This window comes from Alosa pseudoharengus, unplaced genomic scaffold (genome assembly GCF_046254945.1).
Source record: "Alosa pseudoharengus isolate Yale_2024_CS ecotype anadromous, Long Island Sound unplaced genomic scaffold, YU_APseudo_1.1 YU_APseudo_1.1_scf_20, whole genome shotgun sequence".
Lineage (NCBI taxonomy): Eukaryota > Metazoa > Chordata > Actinopteri > Clupeiformes > Clupeidae > Alosa > Alosa pseudoharengus.
Window position 1 is genome coordinate 17989401 of NW_027468664.1, and position 24978 is coordinate 18014378.

The 24978-nt window shown below is 41.1% G+C and overlaps 2 protein-coding genes and 1 pseudogene across 6 annotated transcripts in view; 2 read left to right on the forward strand and 1 right to left on the reverse strand.

Moving 5' to 3' along the window:
- Positions 1 to 171: 171 nt before the first annotated feature.
- LOC143136652 (U5 small nuclear ribonucleoprotein 40 kDa protein pseudogene) lies at positions 172 to 1653 on the forward strand (annotated as a pseudogene).
- Positions 1654 to 2709: 1056 nt separating this feature from the next.
- tmem209 (transmembrane protein 209) lies at positions 2710 to 18704 on the forward strand. 4 transcript variants are annotated; one of them, XM_076296758.1, is made up of 15 exons: positions 2710 to 2783; positions 3248 to 3435; positions 3514 to 3572; positions 3668 to 3799; positions 7071 to 7297; positions 11250 to 11454; positions 11611 to 11786; positions 14257 to 14328; positions 14773 to 14869; positions 15286 to 15411; positions 15604 to 15701; positions 16138 to 16252; positions 16545 to 16642; positions 16893 to 16966; positions 17343 to 18704. In XM_076296758.1, exons 2-15 carry the CDS (start codon positions 3287 to 3289, stop codon positions 17395 to 17397), a joined length of 1683 nt encoding a protein of 560 aa, XP_076152873.1. In that variant the 5' UTR covers positions 2710 to 2783; positions 3248 to 3286; the 3' UTR covers positions 17398 to 18704. The 4 variants fall into 4 exon arrangements, with proteins under 4 accessions (XP_076152873.1, XP_076152876.1, XP_076152874.1 ...); XM_076296761.1 differs by having other exon boundaries at positions 3248 to 3423; XM_076296759.1 differs by having other exon boundaries at positions 2716 to 2803.
- An 894-nt stretch (positions 18705 to 19598) lies between these two features.
- LOC143136196 (uncharacterized) overlaps positions 19599 to 24978 on the reverse strand; it is a 38100-nt gene continuing 32720 nt past the window's right edge. For both annotated transcript variants that reach the window (XM_076296763.1, XM_076296762.1), the window contains exons 5-7: positions 20489 to 20553; positions 20094 to 20198; positions 19599 to 19968 (exon numbers count right to left, since the gene is read on the reverse strand). In XM_076296763.1, the coding sequence (XP_076152878.1) occupies positions 19858 to 19968; positions 20094 to 20198; positions 20489 to 20553 (281 nt within the window). In that variant the 3' untranslated portion in view covers positions 19599 to 19857. The remainder of the gene's footprint in view (positions 19969 to 20093; positions 20199 to 20488; positions 20554 to 24978) is intronic.

Below are 24978 nucleotides of genomic sequence, written 5' to 3' on the forward strand. Positions count from 1 at the left end.
TGAATAGATTGAATAGACATAACAGCACCCAGATAACTGCTGATAATATATTTACATTTATGTGTTCCTATAATACCGTTTTATTTCTTGCAATGTATCTTTTTTCCATTTATCCAAACAAGGCATATCTTTCGAACACCCCTAAGTAGGTCCTTAGGATAGCCTCGTTTTCCAGCGGAAACAGGAAGTCATAGTCTGTTGTGTATGAATGGTGGCGGTTTTGTTTGTAATAAGTGTTTTCACGGACTTTCTAACTTTTTTGTGTAGGTTTTATTCCACCGAAGGTATCGTAACAGAAGATCAACTTACCCCTTCAATATTTTGTACTTCTGCAGTCATGATTGAACCCGTGAAACGTGCTGCTGATATGGCGGTGGTCCCGATGGCGGTGAAGAGGCCCAGGACCGAGCTTGTGGTCGCTGCACAGTCCCAGCAGCTGATGACCACTGGACCTCCTCGCACTTCTAGCCTGCAGTCCCCGATCATGCTATTGTCAGGACATGAAGGTGAGGTGAACTGCTGCAAATTCCACCCCAATGGAGCCACTTTAGCCTCGGCTGGCTATGAGCGCCTCATCTTGATGTGGAACGTATACGGAGAATGTGAGAACTACGCCACTCTGAAGGGCCACAGTGGAGCGGTGATGGAACTTCAGTACAACACTGATGGGAGCCTTCTTTTCTCGGCCAGCACAGACAAGACCGTGTGTGTCTGGGACGCAGAGACGGGCGAACGTGTGAAGCGTCTGAAAGGTCATACTTCCTTCGTGAACTCCTGCTTCCCTGCACGCCGTGGTCCTCAGCTGGTCTGCACTGGCAGCGACGACGGCACCGTCAAGCTGTGGGACATCAGAAAGAAAGCATCTGTACACACTTTTCAGAACACCTACCAAGTGCTCAGCGTCACTTTCAATGACACCAGTGATCAGATCATGTCTGGAGGCATTGATAATGACATCAAGGTGTGGGACTTGAGGCAGAATAAATTGATCTACAGTATGCAGGGGCATGGGGACTCTGTGACTGGACTCAGCTTGAGTTCAGAGGGATCCTACCTGCTGTCCAACTCCATGGACAACACTGTGCGAGTATGGGACGTCAGACCGTTTGCCCCCAAAGAGAGATGTGTGAAGATCTTCCAGGGCAACGTTCACAACTTCGAAAAGAACCTTCTGCGCTGCTCTTGGTCTCCGGATGGCAGTAAGATTGCAGCTGGTTCTGCTGATAGGTTTGTGTACGTCTGGGACACCACTTCTCGCAGGATTCTCTATAAACTGCCTGGTCACGCAGGGTCTGTTAACGAGGTCAGCTTCCATCCAGAAGAGCCCATCATCCTGTCTGGTTCCAGTGACAAACGGCTGTACATAGGAGAGATCCAGTAGTCCAGTAGATGGGTTGCTTCTCTGCAATGGTGCAGAGAAAGATCTCGGAATACTGTCCATGGACCATGGGTCCTATGTTCTGTTGGTGCCGCAGTAGGATGTTTGTGGTGATTACTTGTGTGCATATGAGAGAATGAGAGACTAGAGATTTTCAGTCTCATTTGAAGTTTTTTTTTTTTTTTGATTAATGAGCCAAAAAGGGTTGGATTTTTTTTTTTTAAATATGTGTATATACTTTGTACGGAAAAAGAAAAATAAACAATTCTGAGCAATGGTGTTTTGTTTTTCATATGTGTTGCAAAGGTGTATTACTGCCACCAATTGAGCTGTGGTGGTGTTGGACTCCAATGGGAATTGTGATTTCTATTTAGTCATATCCTATCATTTTTATTTATTAATTTGGCTGACACTTTTAATCAAAGAGGCTTATTTAAATTATTACAAGGGCCAGTCTCCCCTGCATGCTAGCCCAGATCCTTAACCACTACATTACCACCACCTAATAAGGACACAAAACATATCATAAGGATCCACATAACACATTTACTACTTAGGTTCTTATTAGCAGGGAATACAACCCTGATACACAGATGTTATGGTAAAGTTTTAACTCTCTGAGGTACCCTATAATTCACTGCATTAGATTTTCCTGTTTCCCTGATATCAATCCTTGAGCAGGCTCAACATAAATGTTTCTTTAAAAATTGATGTAGCTATTCAAATAGGCATGTTTTATGAAGAAATTGCAATAGGTTCCTACCATCTGTTAAACTCTAGCTGTATCCTTAATCTCCTGCTTTGTTGCTTTCTCTGTTCTCTCTGCCATCAATGTCATACCACACATGTGATCTGAATCACAGACATGTACGGCTGAGATACTATAAACTCAGTCAGAGTAATTGCCTGCTCACAGTGTCTGCTGCCTCATAATCTTCAATATCACTGTGAGAGCAAAGAATGCAACAAAACTAATGAAAATAACTATTAAAAGTTTTCATGATCACATGTAGGCTAAGCTACATACAGTCAGTGCATTAATCCCCAGACGTGGTAGTTTTGTTTACATTTTAAAAATACATGTAAATCAACTGAAAATGAAACAGCAAGCAAGCAAAACATGTTAACATAAAATATTCCAAATGAGTAACAGCAACACAAGCACATAAACCACAGTACATGATTTGGTTGGATTTTGGTGTCCACGCACAAGACAAATTGTCAAGAGAGGCATTACTTGTCTAAAATGGCAAAAGTCTCTGATATCTTTGTGGCTTTCCAAGTTTAACTAGACTAGGGGGCGGGTCTTATTCAACTCAACCGGAAGTACTTTTCAAAATGGTATGCCGCTGTTAAGTTCAATTTGAGTGGGAAATTTCATACCCCGGTGCTTGTTCGAGACCAAGTATGTCACTTTAATCTGATGTAAGCATATAGGTTTGTTTAAAACAGGTTGATTTAGTATAACCTTGAACTACAGGTCGTTTCTGTTGCCAGAGAGAGAGCAAACTTGTCTTAGCCATGCCATAGAGCACAGAACAATCCGCTAGCCATGTAGCTAGCTAGTAAGCTAGCTTCCATGTATGGTTGGGCATTCCAGTTATATTTAATGTAAATGTGTGCCTAATGTGTTTGGCAGTTCTTGAGATTGTGTGGTTTGTCATCTTGTAGTTACTTTTATAGATATTTCCCTACCGCCTTTGGAAGCCCTAAAGTTTCTGTTTTGTTGACACGTGTGACAGCAGTCCGTCAGTCTCCATGCAAACTTTCTAGACAAGTTGTAGGGAATGGCTGTTGAATAGGCCTATGTCAATACCTTTGTGTCCTTTACATGCTAACCCCCGTAGTTTTTGTGTGTGTTTGTCCTAGCTTTAGCTATTGCAACAAGGGGTTGCGTGTTATGGTAGCATGACTCCGTCGAAGAACGGCATGTCGAACCTCATCGATAGGACGATGAGGATGAGACGGGAGGAACAGGAGAGACAGGTGGTCCTCGCTTGGGCTGTTCTCAACGTGTCACTCGCTGGGATGATCTACACCGAAATGTACGATGAACAGTCAGTCACTTCAATCACTTATACTACAAATGAGTTGTGTTTTGTACAGCAATTGCCTGACACTCTAACCCCGTTTAGGTCTGGAAAACTGCTCAGTCGGTACTACAACATTACATACTGGCCTATCTGGTACATTGGTGAGTACTCGTGTGCTTATTTCAGTGTCTATGAAATGCTTGTGAGTTTTTATGATTATTATTCACTACCTGTTTCTGTTTGTCTTGTCCCATAGAGCTGGCCTTGGCAGCTTTGTTTAGCCTCAACGCCCTCTTTGACTTCTGGAAGTACTTTAAGTACACCATGGCTCCTTCCTCTATTGTCGTCTCCCCAGAGCAGCATCGTCTCCTAGGACTCGGCAACTCTGGTAAGCAGGGTAGATGTGTGTGTTTGTGCTGAATTAGTGCTATGCATAGTCCTGCTCTTTAGGTTTACGTCTGTAGCATTCTTGGTGTGTTTTAAGGATTGTCTGAAACACACACATTAAAACACACTATGAACAAAATGAAGCACTACTATAAAGATGATATTTTAGTTTTATGCCTCTGGGGTCCAGAAAATGTTTCCTGAAATGTTATCTTAATAAATTAAGCTTGCCTGTATGGAAGCATAAGTGGTGAAACTAAATAGCAGTGTTTCTCAAACTTTTTCAGATGAAGGACTACTTAACCAATAAAAAAGAAACGCAGGACCACCTAGAGATAAAAAAAATAGACCTACTTCAATAGTATATTAGCCTACACAATAGCTACTCACTTAACCACCTTACTTATTGTCTTTGCACTTTATTGTGTCAGAGAATAGCCTACGATTTAAATTGGCATATCTTACATAGACAGTGTTGCAGATCTGTTTGGATTTACATACAAGTTGTTTCAATATTGCAATCAACTCATCTAGCTGCCTCAACTCTCAACTCAACAGCCGTGGCCCACTGCTTAGCACTCTGGACTTGTAACCGGAGGGTTGCCGGTTCGAGCCCCGACCAGTGGAAGTGCCCTTGAGCAAGGCACCTAACCCCTCACTGCTCCCTGAGCGCCGCCATTGTAGCAGGCAGCTCACTGCGCCGGGATTAGTGTGTGCTTCACCTCACTGTGTGTTCACTGTGTGCCGTTTGTGTTTCACTAATTCACCGATTGGGTTAAATGCAGAGACCGAATTTCCCTCACGGGATCAAAAAAGTATATATACTTATAGGGTCATTCCGTGTGAAATCACCCAATTTCAGCACAATTTGGCAGGTGACCCTCTCCGAAAAAATCTGAAAAAAATCACACGTGTTTGTAGACCAAATCCATGCATAGATCTTAAATAGTATATCTGGATAACTAATCGTTGCAAAACTACAGCCCTTTGAAACTTCAAGTCATTTTAAGCATTGTGGTGAACAATCCTTTTTGTTCAACTTCCAGCATTATTGGCTCTTTTGGTATTTCACACACATTAGTGAAACTATGTGAATAGAAGTACATTTTCCTGTTGAATTAAAAAATCCAATCGGATCAGACGTATCTTGTGTACTTACCCCTCTGCAAAGCTCTGAAAATGGCTATAAATTCATAATGTGAAAAGACATCATCACTTTTGAGGGCTTCTCATTCAGAAAGTATGTGACACAAATTCATCAGATTTTTTTCCTACACATATATGTATTATAAGGTCCTGTCCATGCATTAACTTTGGTTGTTATCATTTTCATATTTTCAGAGCATTTTTTTAAAATTGGGCCTGATTTTCAAAAAGCCTGTTTTCATCTTCTCATTTCACCACGTGGACAGTTAACAGGATTTTTTTTTAAATTTACCATATATCATTCTGTATGTGAGGATCATCTGCCCAAAATGTGGGATAGTTGCTGAGTTTCTTCATTGAGATAAGATTTTTTTTAAATATTGTCTATAAATCCACTGAATTTGTACTGGATCTGCAGTACCACTTTGCACCACATGTGGTGCTCTTTTAATACAATGGAAGTCAATGGAAGAGTAAGAGAGTCACTTGTTTGCTGCACATATCCAATCTAAACACACAGTTTATGGTTCATAGTTGAATTGGTCCAAATAATTATTGCAACATGAACAACATACTACTCATACATAAATCTTATTTAAAGAAAATAAACTGATCAAGTAAATTATACACACATAAGACTGACTGGTCATCATACATGCAGCAAGAGGATTTAATTACCATCTTTGTAATGAGTTTTCTACACCAGCTTTAACCTATCAGTGCCTATGTGAGTACTTTAATAATTACTAGCCAACTGGTTAGGCAAAGTCTATATCCATCGTCATATGCATGGGATGCAGTCCTCTGTGATACATAGACAAAGAGTATCAAGATTGTCTCCATGTGATCTGGGAAAGAAGTTGGAAAATGAATGTCATAAAGGAACATATTCAAGTTCATCAAGGTATTTCACTTGATGAAGATGACCATGTGTGTTTTCATCACAAGTATTCATAACAAGGTTTGAGGACTCGTGGATCCAAGAGGCATTTGTAAAAAGATGATAAATCGTTAGTATAGATTTTTAATGCATCTGACAATGCACTGAATTTTAGAAACCCCTTTTTACTTGAACCATATGAACCATAAACTGTGTGTTTAGATTGGATATGTGCAGCAAACAAGTGACTCTCTTACTCTTCCATTGACTTCCATTGTATTAAAAGAGCAGAACATGTGGTGCAAAGTGGTACTGCAGATAAAGTACAAATTCAGTGGATTTATAGACAATATTTGTAAAAAATCTTATCTCAATGAAGAAACTGAGCAACAAGCCCACATTTTGGGCAGATGATCCTCACATACAGAATGATATATGGTAAAAAAAATCCTGTTAACTGTCCACGTGGTGAAATGAGAAGATGAAAACGGGCTTTTTGAAAATCAAGCCCAATTTAATAAAAATGCTCTGACAATGTGATAATGTTAACAACCAAAGTTAATGCATGGACATGACCTTATAATCCATACATGAGTGGGAAAAAAATCTGATGAATTTGTGTCACATACTTTTTGAATGAGAAGCCCTCAAAGGTGGTGATGTTTTTTCACATTATGAATTTATAGCCATTTTCAGAGCTTTGCAGAGGGGGAATTACACAAGATACACCTGATTTGATTGGATTGTTAAATTCAACAGGGAAATGTACTTCTATTCACATAGTTTCACTAATGTGTGTGAAATACCAAAAGAGCCAATAATGTTGGAAGTTGAACAAAAAGGATTGTTCACCACAATGCTTAAAATGACTTGAAACTTCAAAGGGCTGTAGTTTTGGAACCATTAGTGATACAGATATACTATTTAAGATTTATGCATAGGTTTGGTCTACAAACACCTGTGAGTTTTTTCAGATTTTTTGGGAGAGGGTGACCTGCCAGCCACTGGGTGATTTGACACGGAATGACCCTATACTTATACTTATTATATTTTACCACGTTTGCTCGAGGGAAACTTGGGATAGCTTGCGGACCACACTTTGAGAAACACTGCCCTATAGCAATTAGGCCATACATCTGGGGGAAACGTGAACAAACTGCTAATATATATAATGGAGTATATTAAATGGCATTTGTTACACCCACTCTAAGTAATCCTGTGTCTCTATCTTTGCGACAACCTCCAGGCATAAAGGCCTCCCCTCCACTGAAGCCAGAGAAGAAGGAGAGTCCCGCTGCCACCCAGTCCTCCCCCTTACAGGGGCAGAACGTGCTCAGCTTCAGCCCCTCGCGCCCAGCCAGCGCCAGCCCCAAGTTCTCGCCCAGCTGCGTGCCAGGCTACAGCCCTCCCCTCACCAGCCCCTCCACCCCGGGCAGCACAGGGCCCTACTCCCCTTCACTCGCCTACGGAAAGGTAGGGGCAGCAAACCCATGGACTGTGCAATATTATGTCATATAATTTGGATTCCATACACAAAAGGCAAATGGCTTTGTTGCCCGTTCCAATGTTTACATCCTTAAGAATAAGTGACTGAGTGTTGGATAATTTTGTACGCTTTGACGCAAAATGAAGACAGGAGCCAGTGATCCAAAAGAACAATACAATTGTATTATCTTTGCAAAGAGAGAGAATGAGACAACAATGGTTTGTACCCAAACTCTGACATGTTCTGCAGGCAAGCTTCTTTTATATCATACAATCAGGGTGTGACAGTTAACATATGGCCTAAAACATGACATAGCTTGACCCTCAGGTCAGACAGCGCATTCCGAAATTGTGACATGAGCTTCTCTCCGTTCCTCTGTGGTTGATTTTAAACTTTCACTTGGGCGACTCGGCATGTTTGGATATTATGCATCTCTTTTCCAAAGAACACGTATGGAGGACTATAACGGTCTAAAAGTTGGATTATAGTGACACATTAGATACAGCTGATGAGGTTGGCCAATCTGTTTAACTTTTTTAGATATGATATTGTGAGCTCTGTGCGAATTCGGAGAAGAAGCGTAGGCTGTGTTCTTTTCGTGCATCAATGTAGACAATTTCTTACGCGAACTCTTGTCAGGGGAGGTCATTCATTTTGGGTGTCACCTATGACTTGAACAGATAGCCTTCTATGCCACCCGATGTAGTAGGCTACTATTATTGTTACAGTTTTTAATCAATGCAACTAACATTATGTGTAAAGCGACGCAATATAAACCGTAGCCTATGCAATTTATTATCCCATCTGTTATGACATGTACAACAATGTTTTTCACAATTTGCGACGGAAGGTTTTGACTGAGCGTGTTCGCATAAAAAGAAAATAATATCAGTCATCATTGCGAACTGTTGAGTAAGGGGGTCAGTCTGTTTGTGACGCACAGACAGCCTTGTAGCCTATTTTGCTTAGGCCTCACTTTTAACGACAGTAGGTTGTGAGTGTATGTTGACAAAAAATAACCATACAATTAAAATAGTCAACTTAAAACTTTGCTATAAAATATTATTAATTTATAGCACAAAACCATAACCAGTAGGCCTACCAGAACCTCGCATATTAGCGTCATGATTTGTGTGCGTCTATTTGGCAAGGCCACTAGCTGTCATGGATGCGTTGTTGCTAAAGGAAGGCAGGCGTCAAAAGTTAAAAAATAAATGGAGATGGGCAGCTGTTGGAAACGGGGGAGAACTAACAAGCCATGGTGTAAAGAAATTAAAGTGCCAGGGGTTTGCTTTTGCGCGGTTCGCTGCAAGAAAATTGTTTATGGATGCAATAGGAAAACGTTTTGCACGCCACCAATCAGAAGACCGCCATAAGGTTAACGTTCGTGCACTTCAGGACATCTTCCCTACCTGGTGCAACTAGCCACCACGAGTCCACGACAGAGGTAGGCTACGTTTATCTATGGCTGACCGTTTTTACGTTTAGAAAGTAGGCTACGCATGTTCTTTCATAGCGCAACACGACCTGTCCCTCACCATATCGCAACCTCTTGTCAACCTTATACAATCTGTTGCTGAAGACAAAAGCCCCGTCTCCAGATTGTCGTTATCAAATGCGCAGACTTCCGGCATGAGCACACACAGTATTGCTGCTCATTGGAAAACTGAGTCAAAATTAACTCAAAATTACCATGTTTTCATTAAATGCGGATGAGGCAACAAATGGAAATATGAACAATATCTAGAATGTTCGGATTTGTTACTTTGATGAGGAAATGGGAAGTCTTGCAAACTTGATTTTATAGATTTTACTTGGTGTTGAATTGCATATTAACAAGAAAAAAATCTCCCCTTTAAACACTTTTGGCCTGAAGTGATTAAATAAGAGTGTGTTAAAGCCTTTCTACAATATTGCTGCAGTAGAAAAGAACAGCAATGGCTAATCAGCAATGGTCAGGGATGGTACTAAAATATATTTTTGTTCATCAGGAAAACTCAATCTCAATCAAGAACACTCTCAATTCGCCTTATTCACATGGCGGCCATTGGCGGCTAAAACGAGGCTACAGGGTACACAAACCATAGGATTGTTATGTTCTATGCATTCACCTGTAGGTGGCATTAATTATATAGTAAGTGTACCCCGTAGCCTCGTTTTGGTTTAAACAATGGCCTGCGTGTGAATAAGGCGAATACTCTCTTTACTTTGCTGTTTGCATCTTTTTGTACATTAAAAACCAATGGGTTTTCTCTATAGGTAGATAAGAACAACGTATGACTTATGGCGTGAAAAAAGTTCAGTCAAACGATTTTTTTTCACTTTAATCCCTGGGTATTAAATTTTCGAACCACTAAGTATGATATTTTCCATTTGTGTTAAGTGTAGGCCTATCTCCTAAAATTCGCGTGAATTTATTTATATTATATTATTTATATGTGCGAGTAGGACCTGAGCGATTTGTGCGTTTGCGGTAAAAACTTTTAGCGCCCCCTCAAACTCTATGCTCAAACTGGATACGGCTGGCTTACTGCCTAAACTTGTTGCCAAAAGTTCGCTACCATTGACAATGTCATGGGAAATTTTATTTTTTCGGACATTTAGTTAGAGGACTCGAGATTCAAAGACTGGCTTAGGCTAGTTGGCAACAGCCAAGATGCTTATTACCACATCTGTAAAAAGACAAAAAATGCCCCTGGATGGGAGTGAATGCCGTCAGGTCACATATGGAGTCTACCAGAGCCGTTTTTCTACCGCTCTGGAGTCTACTAGCCAGCAAACAAGAATGGGCGGACGTAATCAGAGGTGGAAGAGTCGACTGCCTGGCTCCTCGGCCACGTAGGGCTACTGTCTCCACATAAATATGCGTCATTGAAGCTATTAGTAAGTCTACGCTACCAGCTGTCATTGTCATCCAAAAAAGTAATCATTTGCGCCATTGCGTTTTCAATGACACAGGCTGTAAGAGCAGCAGACATAGCCTAAACTAGGCCTAGCCTACATACAGTATCACAATAACCCATTTTCAAATTAAAAGTCCCCCTAAAGGCAGAAGGCCTTTTCATTCAAACAAATATATAATTAAATGAAAGGGGGAAAAAACAAGAATATAACATGTAAACATATGCACATGTTATAAGGGGTTATTTGCAATGAGCTACCCCTGCCTTGACTACAGAATAGAGGTTAAATATAGGCCTGACAGTGTTGCTTTGTTTAGGCTATAAGATAAGGTTTAGGCTATAAGATTTAACATTTTCTACCCTCAGTAAATGTCATGTTAAGGTTAGTTTAACAGGTGTTACCTTTACATTATTCAAAGCTTGCTCAGAAGCTATAGGGTTACTCCCTTGATGTAGTGGTGTGTGCTCTTCCTACACATAACAATGAAATAACTTTTTATCTTGGGTTAGGATTAAATAACAAATAATTGTGTATAGGCCAGTGTTTTTATTGAAGCAAAAAAGGAACAAAGTATCCAGTAACTGTAACAGTAAGATACTGTAAGTAAGATACAGTAAGATACTTGATTTGAATTGTAAGCATTGCTACACTTTCTTACTCAGAAAGTTAAGTAACAACAATGACAGTAATCTGTTACTTTATAATTAGTCACCCCCAACACTGAATTTCGAAAGGTTGCCGCTAGTTGCAGCTCGAAGTCGTGTTGGTATTAAACAATATTGTGAAGGTATTAAAAAAGGTATTAAAAGGTATTAAATTCAACTTAAGAATTTCTGTATATACCCTGTGTTATGATTTGATTGGTCATATTTCAAATGTCACACTGATTTATCATCTTTTTCATTCAAATCCATATTATCTTTAGGTGTTGAACCACCCTCTTAAATTTCCATTGTATTCACGCTGTAACTTGATTCCTCCTCAGTTTTTGTAAGTTGCTTTGAACAAAAAGCGTCTTATTTTTCTCTCCGGTAGGTGTTGAACTACAGTCCGTCCCCCGGCTCCCCTCCCTACCCCAGTAGCCTGGGCCCCGCTGAAGGCTCCAGCCTGAGGGCGCGCTACCGCACGTCCCCCTCCGTCTTCAACTCCCCCGGTGGGAAGGAGGACTACATCGACGACCTGAAGGGCCTGGAGCGGTTCCTGCGCTCTGAGGAGGAGAAGAGTCACCGCAGCCAGTTGGGTCAGCAACATCACGATGATGATGATGATGATCAAATTATTAAATTATTCAACTCTTTATTAAACTACGGTATTCAACTATTCTGCCGAAGAGCACCAGAGGGACACCCAGTCTTAAGCCCACATTGTTTGTGTTCTGGCTTGTTGTTGTCTGCAGGAAGCCCAGAGTCGGCGTCCCCAGCGCACAGTCCCACCTTCTGGAACTACAACCGATCGGTGGGAGACTACGCCCAGAGCCTGCGCAAGTTCCAGTACCAGCTGGCCTGCCGCTCGCAGGCTCCCTCCGCCCACAAGGACGAGACCGACCTGGGCTCCAAGCAGGCCGCCGAGGAGGTGAGGAGGAAGGAGGGGCGTCTCACACAGCTCAATGGGCCTTTTTCACAGCAGCCATTTTGACTTGAAATGAGGGCTGTTCACACCAAGAATGATAACTATAGTGGAAAAGTATCACTCTAGTTAATATGAGTGAGAACGTCCAGACATAAATTAGAATGATAACATCATATTAGCTAGAGCAGTGGTTCTCAAACTTCACAATGAGTACCACTTCAGAAAACAATTGGCTCTCTAAGTACCACCATTATGATGCCATTAAAAAATAGTAGGGCAGGCCAATTTAAAGGTGCTATAGGCGATCACTTCTGTTGATGTTCAAACAAAACAGAGAGCTAGCTCGCTACTCCCTCCCCCTCCCTCCCGTGCAATTGAAACTCCTAAACGCACATCTCGTCGGTTATTGGCTGGAACACTGTTTGTCATGTTTCGTGGTGCAGGTTGCACAAGTTTGTTGTTGTTGCCGTTTGCGTAGCCTGCGCTGTCTACAGAGACCACATTTTTTACAGTGTGTTCAGGGGACAGGCAGCTAGCAGATAGTGAGGAGATGTTTGCTGTATGTGACAAAATGTTTTAGCCTAAAAAACATGTGACACACTAGAACCTTACACAACTACATATTTACATTGTGCAAACTGTTTTGCGTCTTTTTGCCTATAAACTAGTTTAAAATATAACTTAAGTGATCGTATGGTTAAGGATTTTTTTATAATTATATTTTGATACATTTCGAGTGACATCTCAGAGACTCATGGAGTACCACTAGAGTTCGCCTACCACCAGTGGTATCTGTACCACAGTTTGAGAACCACTGAGCTAGAGTGATACTTTTTTTGCCATAATGGTTGGAAGTATCACTCTTGGTATGAACAGCCCTATAGTATAGCAAGCTTAGGTGTAACCAGGGCCGGATTGCCCTATACGCACACTAGGCCCAGCAAGTTAATCAAGGCCCCCTCCCCGTCTCCCCTTGAGTCAAGCTAACGGCAGGTAGGCCTATACAGTTAAAGCAACAGTATCTCATAGCCTACGTTGAAACCGAATTACCCTTCAGGGCATAAGAAACTTCACGAGAATGAACAGTGGGAACAGCAGTCTGGTAAACTTGTGTTCGTTCTTTGGTTTGATGTCAACAAATAATCTGAGTAGCCTCTATAGTAACGTTAAGCTGATCTGTTTATTTGCATCTCTCCAGCATGTGTTGCTGGCCTAACAGGGAAGTGAAACCACTGATCTGTCAGCGGCTTGCCTGCCAGCCTTTCCCAGTCAGAGTACTTTGCAAAAGTTGTGAAATATAGCCGCATATTCCTTTTTTTTGAATGCCGGTGACTGGGCTACATGTAAAGAAAGAAAGAAAGAAAAGAAACACATTTTTAAATCCGTTCATAATAACGTGTGTGCTAGTTCTTCAGCAGAAACATGCGAGGACCCATCTGATTTCATTCTTCCCATATATTTTTAAAACAAGTCAATGGTTTAGTTGTTTTTACAATGCTTTTACAAGTCAAAGCTTTAGTTGGTTGAACGTATGCAAAATGGAAAGTAGCCTAAATGGATTAATGGTAAATTATATGAAGTATTAAAATGAAAGTTTAAATAGTCTACGTTTCAGTAGTATTGAAGGGAATCAGGAGGACCCTAAAGCTGTGAAGGTGATTCACACACCATTATTTTTCTTTCCCTTAGCCCTTTATGGAGAAAAAAAAACTATACTAACTATACTTCCGTAGACATCCAAATGGTGTGGATTGATTGTATTGGGAGCACTGAGGTGTCAAGTGTGACTTAAAAAAATGGTTACATTTTGGCCCATAGAGTTCATGTAGGAGGGCCCCTTAGCAGGATTTTGCTTAGGGCCCCATGGAGGTCTGAACCGGCACTGGGTGTAATTTATGACATCAAGGTTCCAATTATGCTACACTGAAATTAAACCGTAGTTTCATTATTGTTATCACTTGCATCTCTGCTTGCTATACTATGATGGCTGCTGTGAAAAGGTTATATGCGGTAGTTGCTATACAATGACTCTGTAAGGGACATGAACCTTGATGAAATGTGCAACGTGCAAGTTCAAATCAAGTGATTAGGTGGCTTTTGTGAATGCATTCTGCGATTTATCACAATCAGTTGTGCAGAAATTCACCGTGTATGATGTATGTTGTCAATACATGTACTTTAATGTTTAATTTCCTTACATTTCAAGAGAGAAAGAAATGCTATGTACCGGTTGCTTTATTACACCTCTCTCCCTCTTGACCAAAGCCCTCCTCATTGTTTAATGACCTAAAAGATTTAAATGTTTCTGTTTTGCAGTTCTTCAACAAACTAAGCAATGTTTTGCTGTAATGTTAGTCGCCCGGTCTGTCTTCATCTTGCCAATATCACTCAGCAAAGTTGTGTTTGTTGCCCATGATGCGTTTTTTCTGAGGTTTTTAACTTTTTATTGTCTTTTTTTCCCCCCCACTTGTAGGTCTGGGCCAGAATAACCACCAGTCGCCTCGTAGTGGACAGTATCGACACATGGACTGCTAAACTGAGAAATGTGAGTGGACACACAGCAAAGTAACATCATACACTAACCATCCTCTGTCAACAGTGTTGAGAAGATACAGTTCCATTTAATTAAAAAAACATCAGTCAGCTAAATACAAATACACTGGCAAAAGCAAATAAACATTCAGGCTCTTGGTATATCAACTGTCTGTGAATAGTAGATTTGAAGCACCCTAATTTAAATGATGGTCAAAGTGCAAGGTCTAAAGTGTTAACTAAAGCTAAAAGTTAATAACTTTGCAAAATAAATTAGCTAATTGAATACCATGACAAGCATAAGACTCTTTTTGCATATGTACCTTGGCTGTCGTATAAATTGGGGCCTGGACTATGAAGTTTATTTTATATATCCTTTATTTAACCAAGTGAGTTCCATTGAGATCTCTTTTCCAAGGTTGCCCTAAAGTGTGGTCTAACTGTGTGTGTGTTGCAGTGGATTAATGACACCATCCTGGTCCCTCTGGTGAAGGAGATCGACTCCATCAATAGTCAGCTCAGGAGGATGGGCTGCCCTGAGCTGCAGGTCGGAGGTGAGAGACTTAGGGCAGTGGAAGCATCATGGCTAAGGAGCTGGGCTAGCATGCAGTAGCCAGAAAAGTTGTGGGTTCAATTCCCAGCTGCTACCGTTGTGCCCTTGAGGAAGGCACTTCATTTCATGTTCCTCTGTGGACAATGGCCCTTGTAATAATTGTAAGTCACTTTGTAATGTATGTCACCTTGGATAAAAGTGCCAGCCAAAAGACTTGTGTCTGAGTGGTTATGTGGCAAAACATTGGTCAGGACTTAAAGTTCTCAGGCACTGTGTTCTGGGCTGGGCTGTCTTGGATTTGCAAACGATAATTATAATAATTATTGCTTTGAATACTCCTATTGTCTCTAACATTTTACTCTAATTAAAATGTTGTGGTTATCTTGTTCACACGTTGTCCATATGCTTCTGTGATAGAGACGAGCATTAGCAGCTTGAAGCAGGCAGCGGTGACCAAGGCCTCGGCCATCCCGACCCTCAACGCCATTGTGCAGTACCTGGACGTCAGCCCCAACCAGGAGTACCTTGTGGAGCGCATCAGAGGTGTGTGTGTGTGTTTGTCTCTGTGTGTGTGTGTGTGTGTGTCTGTCTGTCTGTCTGTGTCTGTCTGTCTGTGGGTCTGTCACAGAGATGATGGTGCTCAGGGCTCTAAAGCCTTAGCTGAAATCTAAGAAACAGTTGCTGGGTAATTGTGTAAAGTGAGATGAACTGAAGTGTGCACTTTTCTCACGACAGAGTTGGCTCATAGTGGCTGCATGAGCTCATTTCGTTGGAACGGGGGCGGAGACGTGAAGAACAGGAAGTGGGACACGGACCTGCCCACAGACTCTGTGGTGAGCAGAAAAAAAACACACACACACACACACACACCGACCGTATGACATGACAGGATGGTTGTCTGCCACAAGATAGTGGACCTTTTTGCCCGGGCTTGCAACAAACACCAGCAGTAATGCTCCTGGAAGTGTAGTCAAGCTGTCAGTGCTTCAACAAGCACAATACTATTATCCAAAACAAGAAGAACTCCAAGGCACTCTTTTAAAATAGTTAAATATATTATATATAACCATCCAAAGAGCATCTCAATATATAGCTTTTTAGTCCAAGAAGTGCTCCTGTTCAAACATTTTTGTAAGCACATTATTATTATTATTATTATTATTATTGGATCGTAACTGTAAAAATAGTCTCACCGTTCTGCCATTACACCCCATGAGAGATTGAGTGAAATGGCTCTGATATTCAGCACTGACTTCATCCTGTCTGTAGGTTCTGATGCATGTGTTGTGCACGTACCTGGACTCCAGGCTGCCCCCACACCCAAAGTACCCAGACGGGAAAACCTTCACCTCACAGCACTTCAGCCAGACCCCAGACAAACCTGGTAAGGGACCCATGCACGCAAAAAACATCCCAGGCTGCTTTTGAACTGAACAGTGGGTCATAACCTTGGAAGCGACACAACATTATTAAAAGTAGAAATGCGTTGAAACCCATTACGTGTAAGTCTGTATGTTGGTTTACAGAGCATTGTTTGTCTGACTATCTATCTAGCGATCGATCCATTTAGCTATCAAGCTATCTCTGCCTCAAGTTCAGTTCAGGATTAATGGAATTTAGGTTTGGTTGGTCTGTCTGTCAGTTTGAGATTGGTTGTTTTCTGTGTGTCCAAACAGATGTGACCAATGAGAATCTCTTCTGCATCCATCATAGCAGTATAAACCCTCCCCATTACCAGCTCATCTATCAGGGACATGTGTACAGCCTGCCCAAGGTGCGGTTGGCCTCACCTTCCTTCCTCTACTCATCTCATTTCCTTCCTTTCTCTTTTGGGGACTTTCTTTCCTGCAGCTTTCCTCTGACTTCCCTGTTTTAATTGTTGTCTCCCTGTTTCTCTCTCTCTCTCTCTCTCTCTCTCTCTCTCTCTCTTTCTTTCTCTCTCTCTCTGTTTCTCTCTCTATCTTTCGGTCTGTCCATCTGTCCGTCCTGAGTGTGACCTTTTTGTTTTCTGGCTGTCTCCACAGGGCCGGAACAACCTGTTCCACACAGTCCTCATGTTCCTCTTCATCATAAAGACCAAGGAGTCGGGGATGCTGGGGTAAGACCCTTCCTGCTCCTTTTATTTACTCCTTGTTTTACCCTTATTTATTCTCTTATTTGTGTGTGCCTTAACCCGACACCGACACTGTTAGCCTACCTTAGCATAATTCACTAAAGGGGGTGTAACTTGCAGTTAGCTTATAGCTAGCCTACAGCTAAAAGAGAACCATAGGCTAACTGGTGTAAGCCAATTCCAGTGAATTTATGTACGATATAAGTTTGGCTGATTTTAAAAGCTATAAAAATTAAATTAATGTTGAGTTGTAAGATGTGGTGCTGTTTTATGGTTGATTAGCCTCTAACAGCCAACTCTGGTTGTCTCTGGTCATTCATTTAGATCCCCTTTGAGTGTAATGTTTTTTTTCCTTCTGCAGGAGGGTAAACTTGGGTTTGTCTGGCGTCAACATCCTCTGGATCTTTGGAGACTGAGGTTTCGTTCTCCACCCCCACTACCACCACCACCTTTTAAAGCACATCACATATGGACAGCCAACTCCTCCAGCACCAGAGATGAAGGCTCTTCTACCGAGCAATACGTAGACCATAGGTGGCACGCACACCAGTGTGCTCTGCAATACTCTCATTGCCACAGTCACCAGTATTTACTAATACTGCTGTATTTACGAGTGCTAGATCATGAGAAGACACTGTTATCTTATGGCATTACTGAATGTGAATGCTTACTTAAAAGAAAAACTCCAGCCAGCGTCTGGCCTCATACCTCATCAGGTATCAATTATGTGTGTGCGTGCATGTGTGCTCTTTTTTTAAGTAGCTCATTTTGTTTTTAGTAGTAGCTTAATAAATCAGGCTTGTATATAATGAACTGGAGGATTTGTGTATGTGTGGAGTTTAAGGAACCCACAGTGGTTTGAATGTATATAAGCGTGCGTTATATTTTAAAAATGTTTCTCATGAGAATGTCCTGATTGTCAGGGTCTTTGTATTTGATTTTGTGACTTTGGTTTGGTTTGCGTTGAGTTGTGCTGTTGCTCTTTCTCCACCGTGTCAGGGCAGGGTCTGCCCTACTCCAGAGACTCTTCATTACTGACTGTAGTAGGCATGGAGTGGTGTGGAGCTTGTGGCCCTGCCCTGCACTGACTGTTAACTTACTCTCAGTCAGGCGGCTTATTTGAGATGAAATGACCGTTTGGGACCATCTAGTGTAGGTCCACAGATACACATACTTGTCTGCCCCTGAATGTCCATGTCTTGACCTGATCTATACTCATGCTGTACTGAAATGGCAGGCTTTTCCTGACTGTAACTGACTATGTTAGAGTAGAGCTGGCCTTGGTATGTAGCCGATCCACTGAATAAATCTGTCCCAGAGGCAACTGCTGTCTGTTGCATTGTGCACTGTGTGGGTGGCTTCCCATACATGGACTAAGTCCTATACAGTCCTAGACTAAAAAAGCCCTTCAATGAAGATCTCCTTTTTAGTCCAGGTTTGGGCTTAATTCATTCATGGGAAACCGGCCCTACGAGTCTTTGTGGGAATGGGCATTCATTAAGTCCGATGAGACTAGATCAGCCAAACCTGCCTATGTGCCAAAGTCCACTCTGCCTGAAATAGCTGTTTGGATGGCGGGTCTGTTCAAAAGGGCTTCTTGTTGTTTTTTACCCACTATGTTAAAAGAGTGGGGACTGGTGACTCTGACTGCATACAGTGATTTAATCCTTTTTTTTTGTATTCACATGTTGATGTAAATTTGTTATTAAATAACAAAGGAAGACCTTTGAGAACTGTGTAATTTCTTTGAGTTTCTTGGATTGATAATAATCCATTCAGATCATTTATGTTCATGACTGTTTGAGAATAACGGGTATCTGGTATCACATATTTTAGTGTCACATATTTGTTCTCAAGATGCAATGTGTATCTGGTTCTTGTGGATGGCAGCTCTTGTCCACCACTGTACCATAAATGAGATGTGGTGGTTGGGTAGCAGACAAGAAGTACACAGCCGTCTGTTTCGCACCCATCAGTGTAATAGCCCTCTACTACAAATGTTCTCAGCTCTGTGTTGCTTACCACTTTTTGTTACCTCTGCAAAACTTTGATGCCTTTCTGTGCGTGCAAACACCCAATCTGACTCTGTTAGCCTAGCTTAGCATAATGCACTTGGAGTGGGTTACACCAGCTAGCCTATAGCTAAAAGGGAGCTCTGGGGTAGTTGACAAATAAGCTAATTTCCCAAGCTATGGGCTAATAAAATAAAAGGCCCCAGCTCATGGCATTGGATTATATATTAAGGCAGACACCAAATGTGACATGTTCTTCCACTAAACTGTTACATGCTGTCAAAAACTGCAGGGGCGGTGGTAGCGTAGTGGCATGCAGTAGCCTGGAAAGTTGTGGATTCACAACTTGTGTGTGTTCAATACCTGTGTGTGTTCAATTAAATGCCCTTGAACAAGGCACTTCACCCCAAGTTTCTCTGTGGACAATGTAGTCCCTGGTGATAGAATGGTCACTTTGGATGAAAAGTCTGCTAAATGAATAAATGCAAATGTAAAAACTATCACATGCTTGTATAGGCCTATGTTCCTAACATAATGAGCTGGCAAAAGCTGTTTAAGAAAGCAGGCTGTAGTTAATGACACAGATATTAATACACACAACCATGTTTCTCTCTTCAATATTTTATTCTTAGAATATGTCTGTCTGTATATGCACACTATATTTAATATACTATTGATTCCACATTGATCATACATAACTCATAATTTTACATAATTTCCAATGACATAAACAAAAAGATTGTTTAAAAACAGAAACTAATTAAGAATAGGCCTAAATGGCAAGTACAGTCAAGCCCCAAATCATTTAGTCATTTTGTGCCTGTTGGGGAAGACAGACGCCACTTCTCACATTACTTCTGTTTGTCAGACTCTGTCCAGTCGAATGCTGGAATATTCCGTCTTCTCCTCTGTGTTGATCTCTTTGGGGGGTGGTCTAGCTCTGTTTCCATGGTCGACAGTTGAGTAGGTCACATCCTATTAAAAGATCCAATAAAGTAAAAATCAACTTATGCACACAGACACACATCTCTGTGTGCAGATGGACATGCAAGTGTGTGTGTGTATGTATCATGTGTCTTATGAGGTCTGGTTAGTCGTACTCCGTCTGGTCTGCCGCTGGCATATTCCGTGGCCTCCTCAGTGTTGGCATCTCTGGGTGCTGCTCTGGCTGTGTTCCCATGGACTACTGTGGTGTAAGTAACATCCTAGAGACACAGACAGCAGAGTGAATGACTTTGAACACATGCACATGAGTGTAGCTGCTTCTCCTCTTATCTCACCCCCATTCTAACTCCAGTGCAGTTGAAATATTGTTGAGAAATCCAGAATACATTTGTTGTGATAAAGATATTCTTGTTATTCCTCTATGCCTGTGTTTGCATTTAGAACTTGCATTCAGAACAAAGGATGTATGTGTGTGTGTGTGTGTGTGCCTGTGTGTGTGTCTGTGTGTGTGTGTGATGGTTAGTTAGTAAGGGAGATGGGAGATGTTCACCTCGTTCTGCTGTTGATCCTGCCCTGAGTGTTCCCCTCTGCTGTCTGATGGTTCATTTCTTCTCTCTTAGAGGGCAGGATAATAATAATATTTGTTATCATGTGTACATTATTTGTTATGTGGATGTATTATCATGTGTATACAGTAACCTCCAGAATTATTGCCACCTTTGGTAAAGTTGACAGATATAAAAAAAAATAATCTTTTGGGGATTTATTGTAATCTCACAATGAAAACAATGAGGACAAATTGTGATGGTAAGAGAGGCAAAAAAAATCAATAAGAACCACTGTTGGAGAGTAACAGAAAAAGGTATAATCTTGGGGTAACTAAGTCCCCCCAAAAAATCTTCAAATGTGACCTCACTGCTAATAGACTAATAGAGATTTACAGGGCATGCAGGTGGGTTTGGCATACATAGAAGAATGACTATACTGAAAAAAAACCCATGCCTAATGTGAATTATGGTAGAGGGGATGTTATATTGTGGGGGTTGTTTTAATTACCAAATAACTTGGGAGCCTTATTAAGGTGCATGCACCAAGAAAAACCTGTACATTTTCAACGGAAATCTGTCAATATCTGCCAAGACACTAAAAGTGGGTGAATCAGGTGAATGAACCAAAACAAACATCCAGATTAAAACAAAAATGGTTTGCTGAATACAAAATCAAGCTTAGGCCATTGCCACATCAGATGCACAAGTGTGGACCTATAAATCTGGAATTTGGGGAGATTTTGTAAAGACGAATGGTCTAAAATCCCTTGCCTTGTATTGTCCAACTTTATGGGGTGATAAGAGAATATTAAGAGCTGTTTTACTGGCAAAGGAAGGCTTAAAGGATAATTCCGATATTTAGCACTTCGAGTCCCTTTTCTGGTTTGTTTTGGATGAACTAGAGTGGTGGACACCAACATTTTGGCGATGGGACCTGTCTCGACTTTTCTGACTCGTTTTGAATCGCCTTTGACTACTTCAGAGTGGCTACAGGCATGCACAAACATGTCCTTAAAACAACCCTTGATGTTCGTTTTCAAAACTGTGCAACTCACCGAGTGGTTAGTGGTGTTCGTTGATGTTCCAAAACAAGTAGCGTAGCGAAATACAGTTTCTGTCTTGTTTTATTTGCCAGTTTGTAAAATCTCATTGATTTCTGTTGGAAGACTCATTGCTCGCTGATATTACTGCGCCACCGGAAACGGAAACGGGGGCTGTTTACATTTGGTTGTAGTCTTTCCGCGAGACCTTCTTTTACTGTCTATGCTTCAGGCTCAAATATTGAGCGGAAGTTTATACATGGTTGTGAGGTGTTTTAAGGACATGTTTGTGCATGCCCATAGCCAGCCAGTCAAAGGCAATTCAAAACGAGTCAGAAAGTCGAGACAGAACCCATCGTCAAAATTTCGGTGTCCACCACTCTAGTTCATCCAAAACAATCCGGAAAAGGGACTCAAAGTGCTAAATACCGGAATTATTCTTTAAGAAGATATTATACGTAGGGGTGGCATTAATTGTGTGTAACATGTTTTTAAAAAAAATATATATATATATTTCTTTATGAGATTCTTTTTTTCTCTGAATAAATTTGCTTCCCTTCAAAATTGGATTTCCTCATTGTTTTCATTGTGAGATTACAATAAATCACCAACAGATTATTTTCTATACCTGTTTTTAGTCAACTTTAGCAGAGGTGCCAATAATTCTAGAGGGTATTGTATAAGCTATTACTGTATACATCATGTGTTATAATGTGTGTGTTAAAAGGGCTATTCCAAGAACCTGGGTCAGTAATTAACTCAAAGGTTAACTTAAAACGTAAAGGTCTACCATTCTGAGTCACAGGTAGAGTAAGCGATGTTGGATGACGTCACATTTGTTTATGTTTATGTAGGACCCTTTAGAAATATGTGTTACTGGACCCATTTCACTATTTCCCTATTTCTCTACATTTAAGCTGTGGGACTCAATTTCCCAGAATCCCCTAATTTAGTTTTCTAGCAGTTAATTGCACTATATGTATTTTCTTTCTATGATTAAACCAATCTCTAATAAATGTTGTTCATGGTGGTTGGCTATAGATCAATAGGACATTAGATTATCTTTTTAGGTAAAAATAATTGTTTCCGCTGGAGGGAGGAAGCTCTGATTTCCCCCTAGAGGAAGTGAAGCAGCAGCCACGTTTCGGTAGGAGAACTAATGTTTGGGGACTTGAAACTGTGATATTCGGCCCAAATATTGTATACAGTTAATAACTATAAAAGCAAGTTTGCTGTTTATGCATTGTAGTCCAACAAGTTCGGTTTTATATCGAAGTTAAGACTGTTTCTCTTCGACCAACGGCAACAGCGTGGTCTCCATTACCACTGAGTTCTGAGGCTAACTTGAAGCTGGGGCTAGCTTCTAGTTAAGTAGCTGACTTGCTGTGTGCCTGAACTGTGGTTCGCCAGAGACTACCGTTCCCGTGTGTGTGTGTGTGAGGGAAGCAACGGACGGAGGACAAGTGAAGCTGAGGTAGCCTGCTCAACCAGCTATACCAAACGCTTGCCGGGACATCGTTCTACTGGCCAGCGTGTGAGGTCACGCCATTTTGCAGCAGTTCGAGGTTGCGTGAGTACCAAAGTGAAGCCAAGGAAAGATAACGACATGGGACTGTGTAAAAGCAGCCTGCGTTAATCGTTTCTTTACTAACATGGATTACTGACATTCCTTGGATTATACATTATGCATAGGTGCCAACTCTCACGCATTGGCCGTGAGACACACGCATTTGATTAGTTTCACACGCTCACACGCCACACCCCTGATTTCTCACGCTGAAGTGTCAACCCGGTCGGTCAGATGCCTGAAAAATGAGTTTAGCCTATCTATAGATCTACCTGTTGAGCCACGGTTATGCTTTCAGAGACGGTGAGAGGGTTCAAGAGAAGTTAGAGAACCCCTGTCTGTGGAATTTTCAAAATGTTCTCTCATTTGCGATGCTACTTCAGAAGCCATCCCAGGCGCATCCCCCCCGCATTTCCCCGGCTTCAGGTATGCTTTGAGTATTATTGAGTATTTTTCACGCTGACGTGTCAACCTGGTAGGTCAAATACCTGGCAGATGAGGTTCAACTAAACTAAACCTATACATATGATATCACACATCATGTGAACGTGCGGAATCTAAGCTTTCCAATGATATTAGCGCCAAGTTGCTGCGATAAATGGTTCGCGAGAGAATTAACATTGAACCGACGTGCAATTTAGGCTAATCATATTTGCATTTACCCATTACTCTCGGTTTAATATTTCACTAACCCTTCACACAACACGTGGAAAACCCTATTTCACAATAAACAGCAAACCTACCGAATACGAGGATATAAAGCATGCCTCTGTGCAATAAGTGGTTCCTGAGTAATCCGGTTTTGAAATTGCAACACATTTCTACATAGCCTCATTGGGGCGAAATTATAATGTATTCTAATGTAAACTATTTGTCAGTAGGCCTACATACATTTTTGTAAATTGCTCAGCCATAGATTATCCCACTATCATGGTTCTTATATTGTCAGGTTCCAGCCAATCCCATTACAGATAAATGAATATATTTATATTGGCATGCTTCCTAGTGACAATGCAAAAATATGAAGAAAATCAAATAACGAGACACAAATATTGATATAAAGCCTGACATAAGCCATATGCAAACATTCACATCATGCAGATAATGGGTACATCCTGAAAAATTAATAGCATGTAGGCTATAGGCTATGGCCATTACAATGACCAATATATTATCTTAAATAAACTAGCTGAATAACACAGGTGACCACTTCTGCATAATTTCATGGAGTGCTGAAATGTACACACATTTTTGAAAATTTCTGAACTGTGAAATGTAGCATATGTTTTTGTGGTTGTGAACTTATTGCAATATCACTATAACTATTCCACCTGTGTGTGCATGGTTATAATTCTTAAGTGCAAAATAGCTTAGGCTACAGCACAAATATTTCCATAAAAATAAGCAAGTCTGATCTCTGAATTTATTTTGAAAGTGCACCTGATTTCTTAAATTCTTACAAAACACCCACCCACTTTTTTAAATTGTTAGTTTGGACCCCCCCCCCCCCCCACTTTTGCCGTGCGAAATACCAGTGCTGTTTTCAGCATCTGTTTAGTGCTTCATTGTCATTTTCATTGGATTCTCCCATTTGCGCGTAAATCGCTCATAAACTTTTTTTTGTTACACGCATTCTCCCATTCCGCTTCTGTCACACACACAGTGACAAGCACCAAATCCCCCGCAGTGTTCAAGAGATCAGTCGTCCCCCTCACTTTTGATAATGTAAAAAGCCTTATAGGTACGCCAAATAAATAATAACCTATAGGTTTACGCTAGGCTATGTAAAACTCCCCATTAACAGCATCACGTCACTAACCACAGCTAAGACTGCACAATCTCTATTCACTCTGTTGGATATCTGAAGCCAGTTTGTTAGATACTG

Coding starts and splice junctions, on each gene's coding strand:
- tmem209 (XM_076296758.1), top strand. CDS start 3,287: ATGACTCCGTCGAAGAACGGCATGTCGAACCTCATCGATAGGACGATG. Junction 3,573..3,667: donor CTGGCCTATCTGGTACATTG/GTGAGTACTCGT, acceptor CTTGTCCCATAG/AGCTGGCCTTGGCAGCTTTG. Junction 14,329..14,772: donor GGACTGCTAAACTGAGAAAT/GTGAGTGGACAC, acceptor TGTGTGTTGCAG/TGGATTAATGACACCATCCT.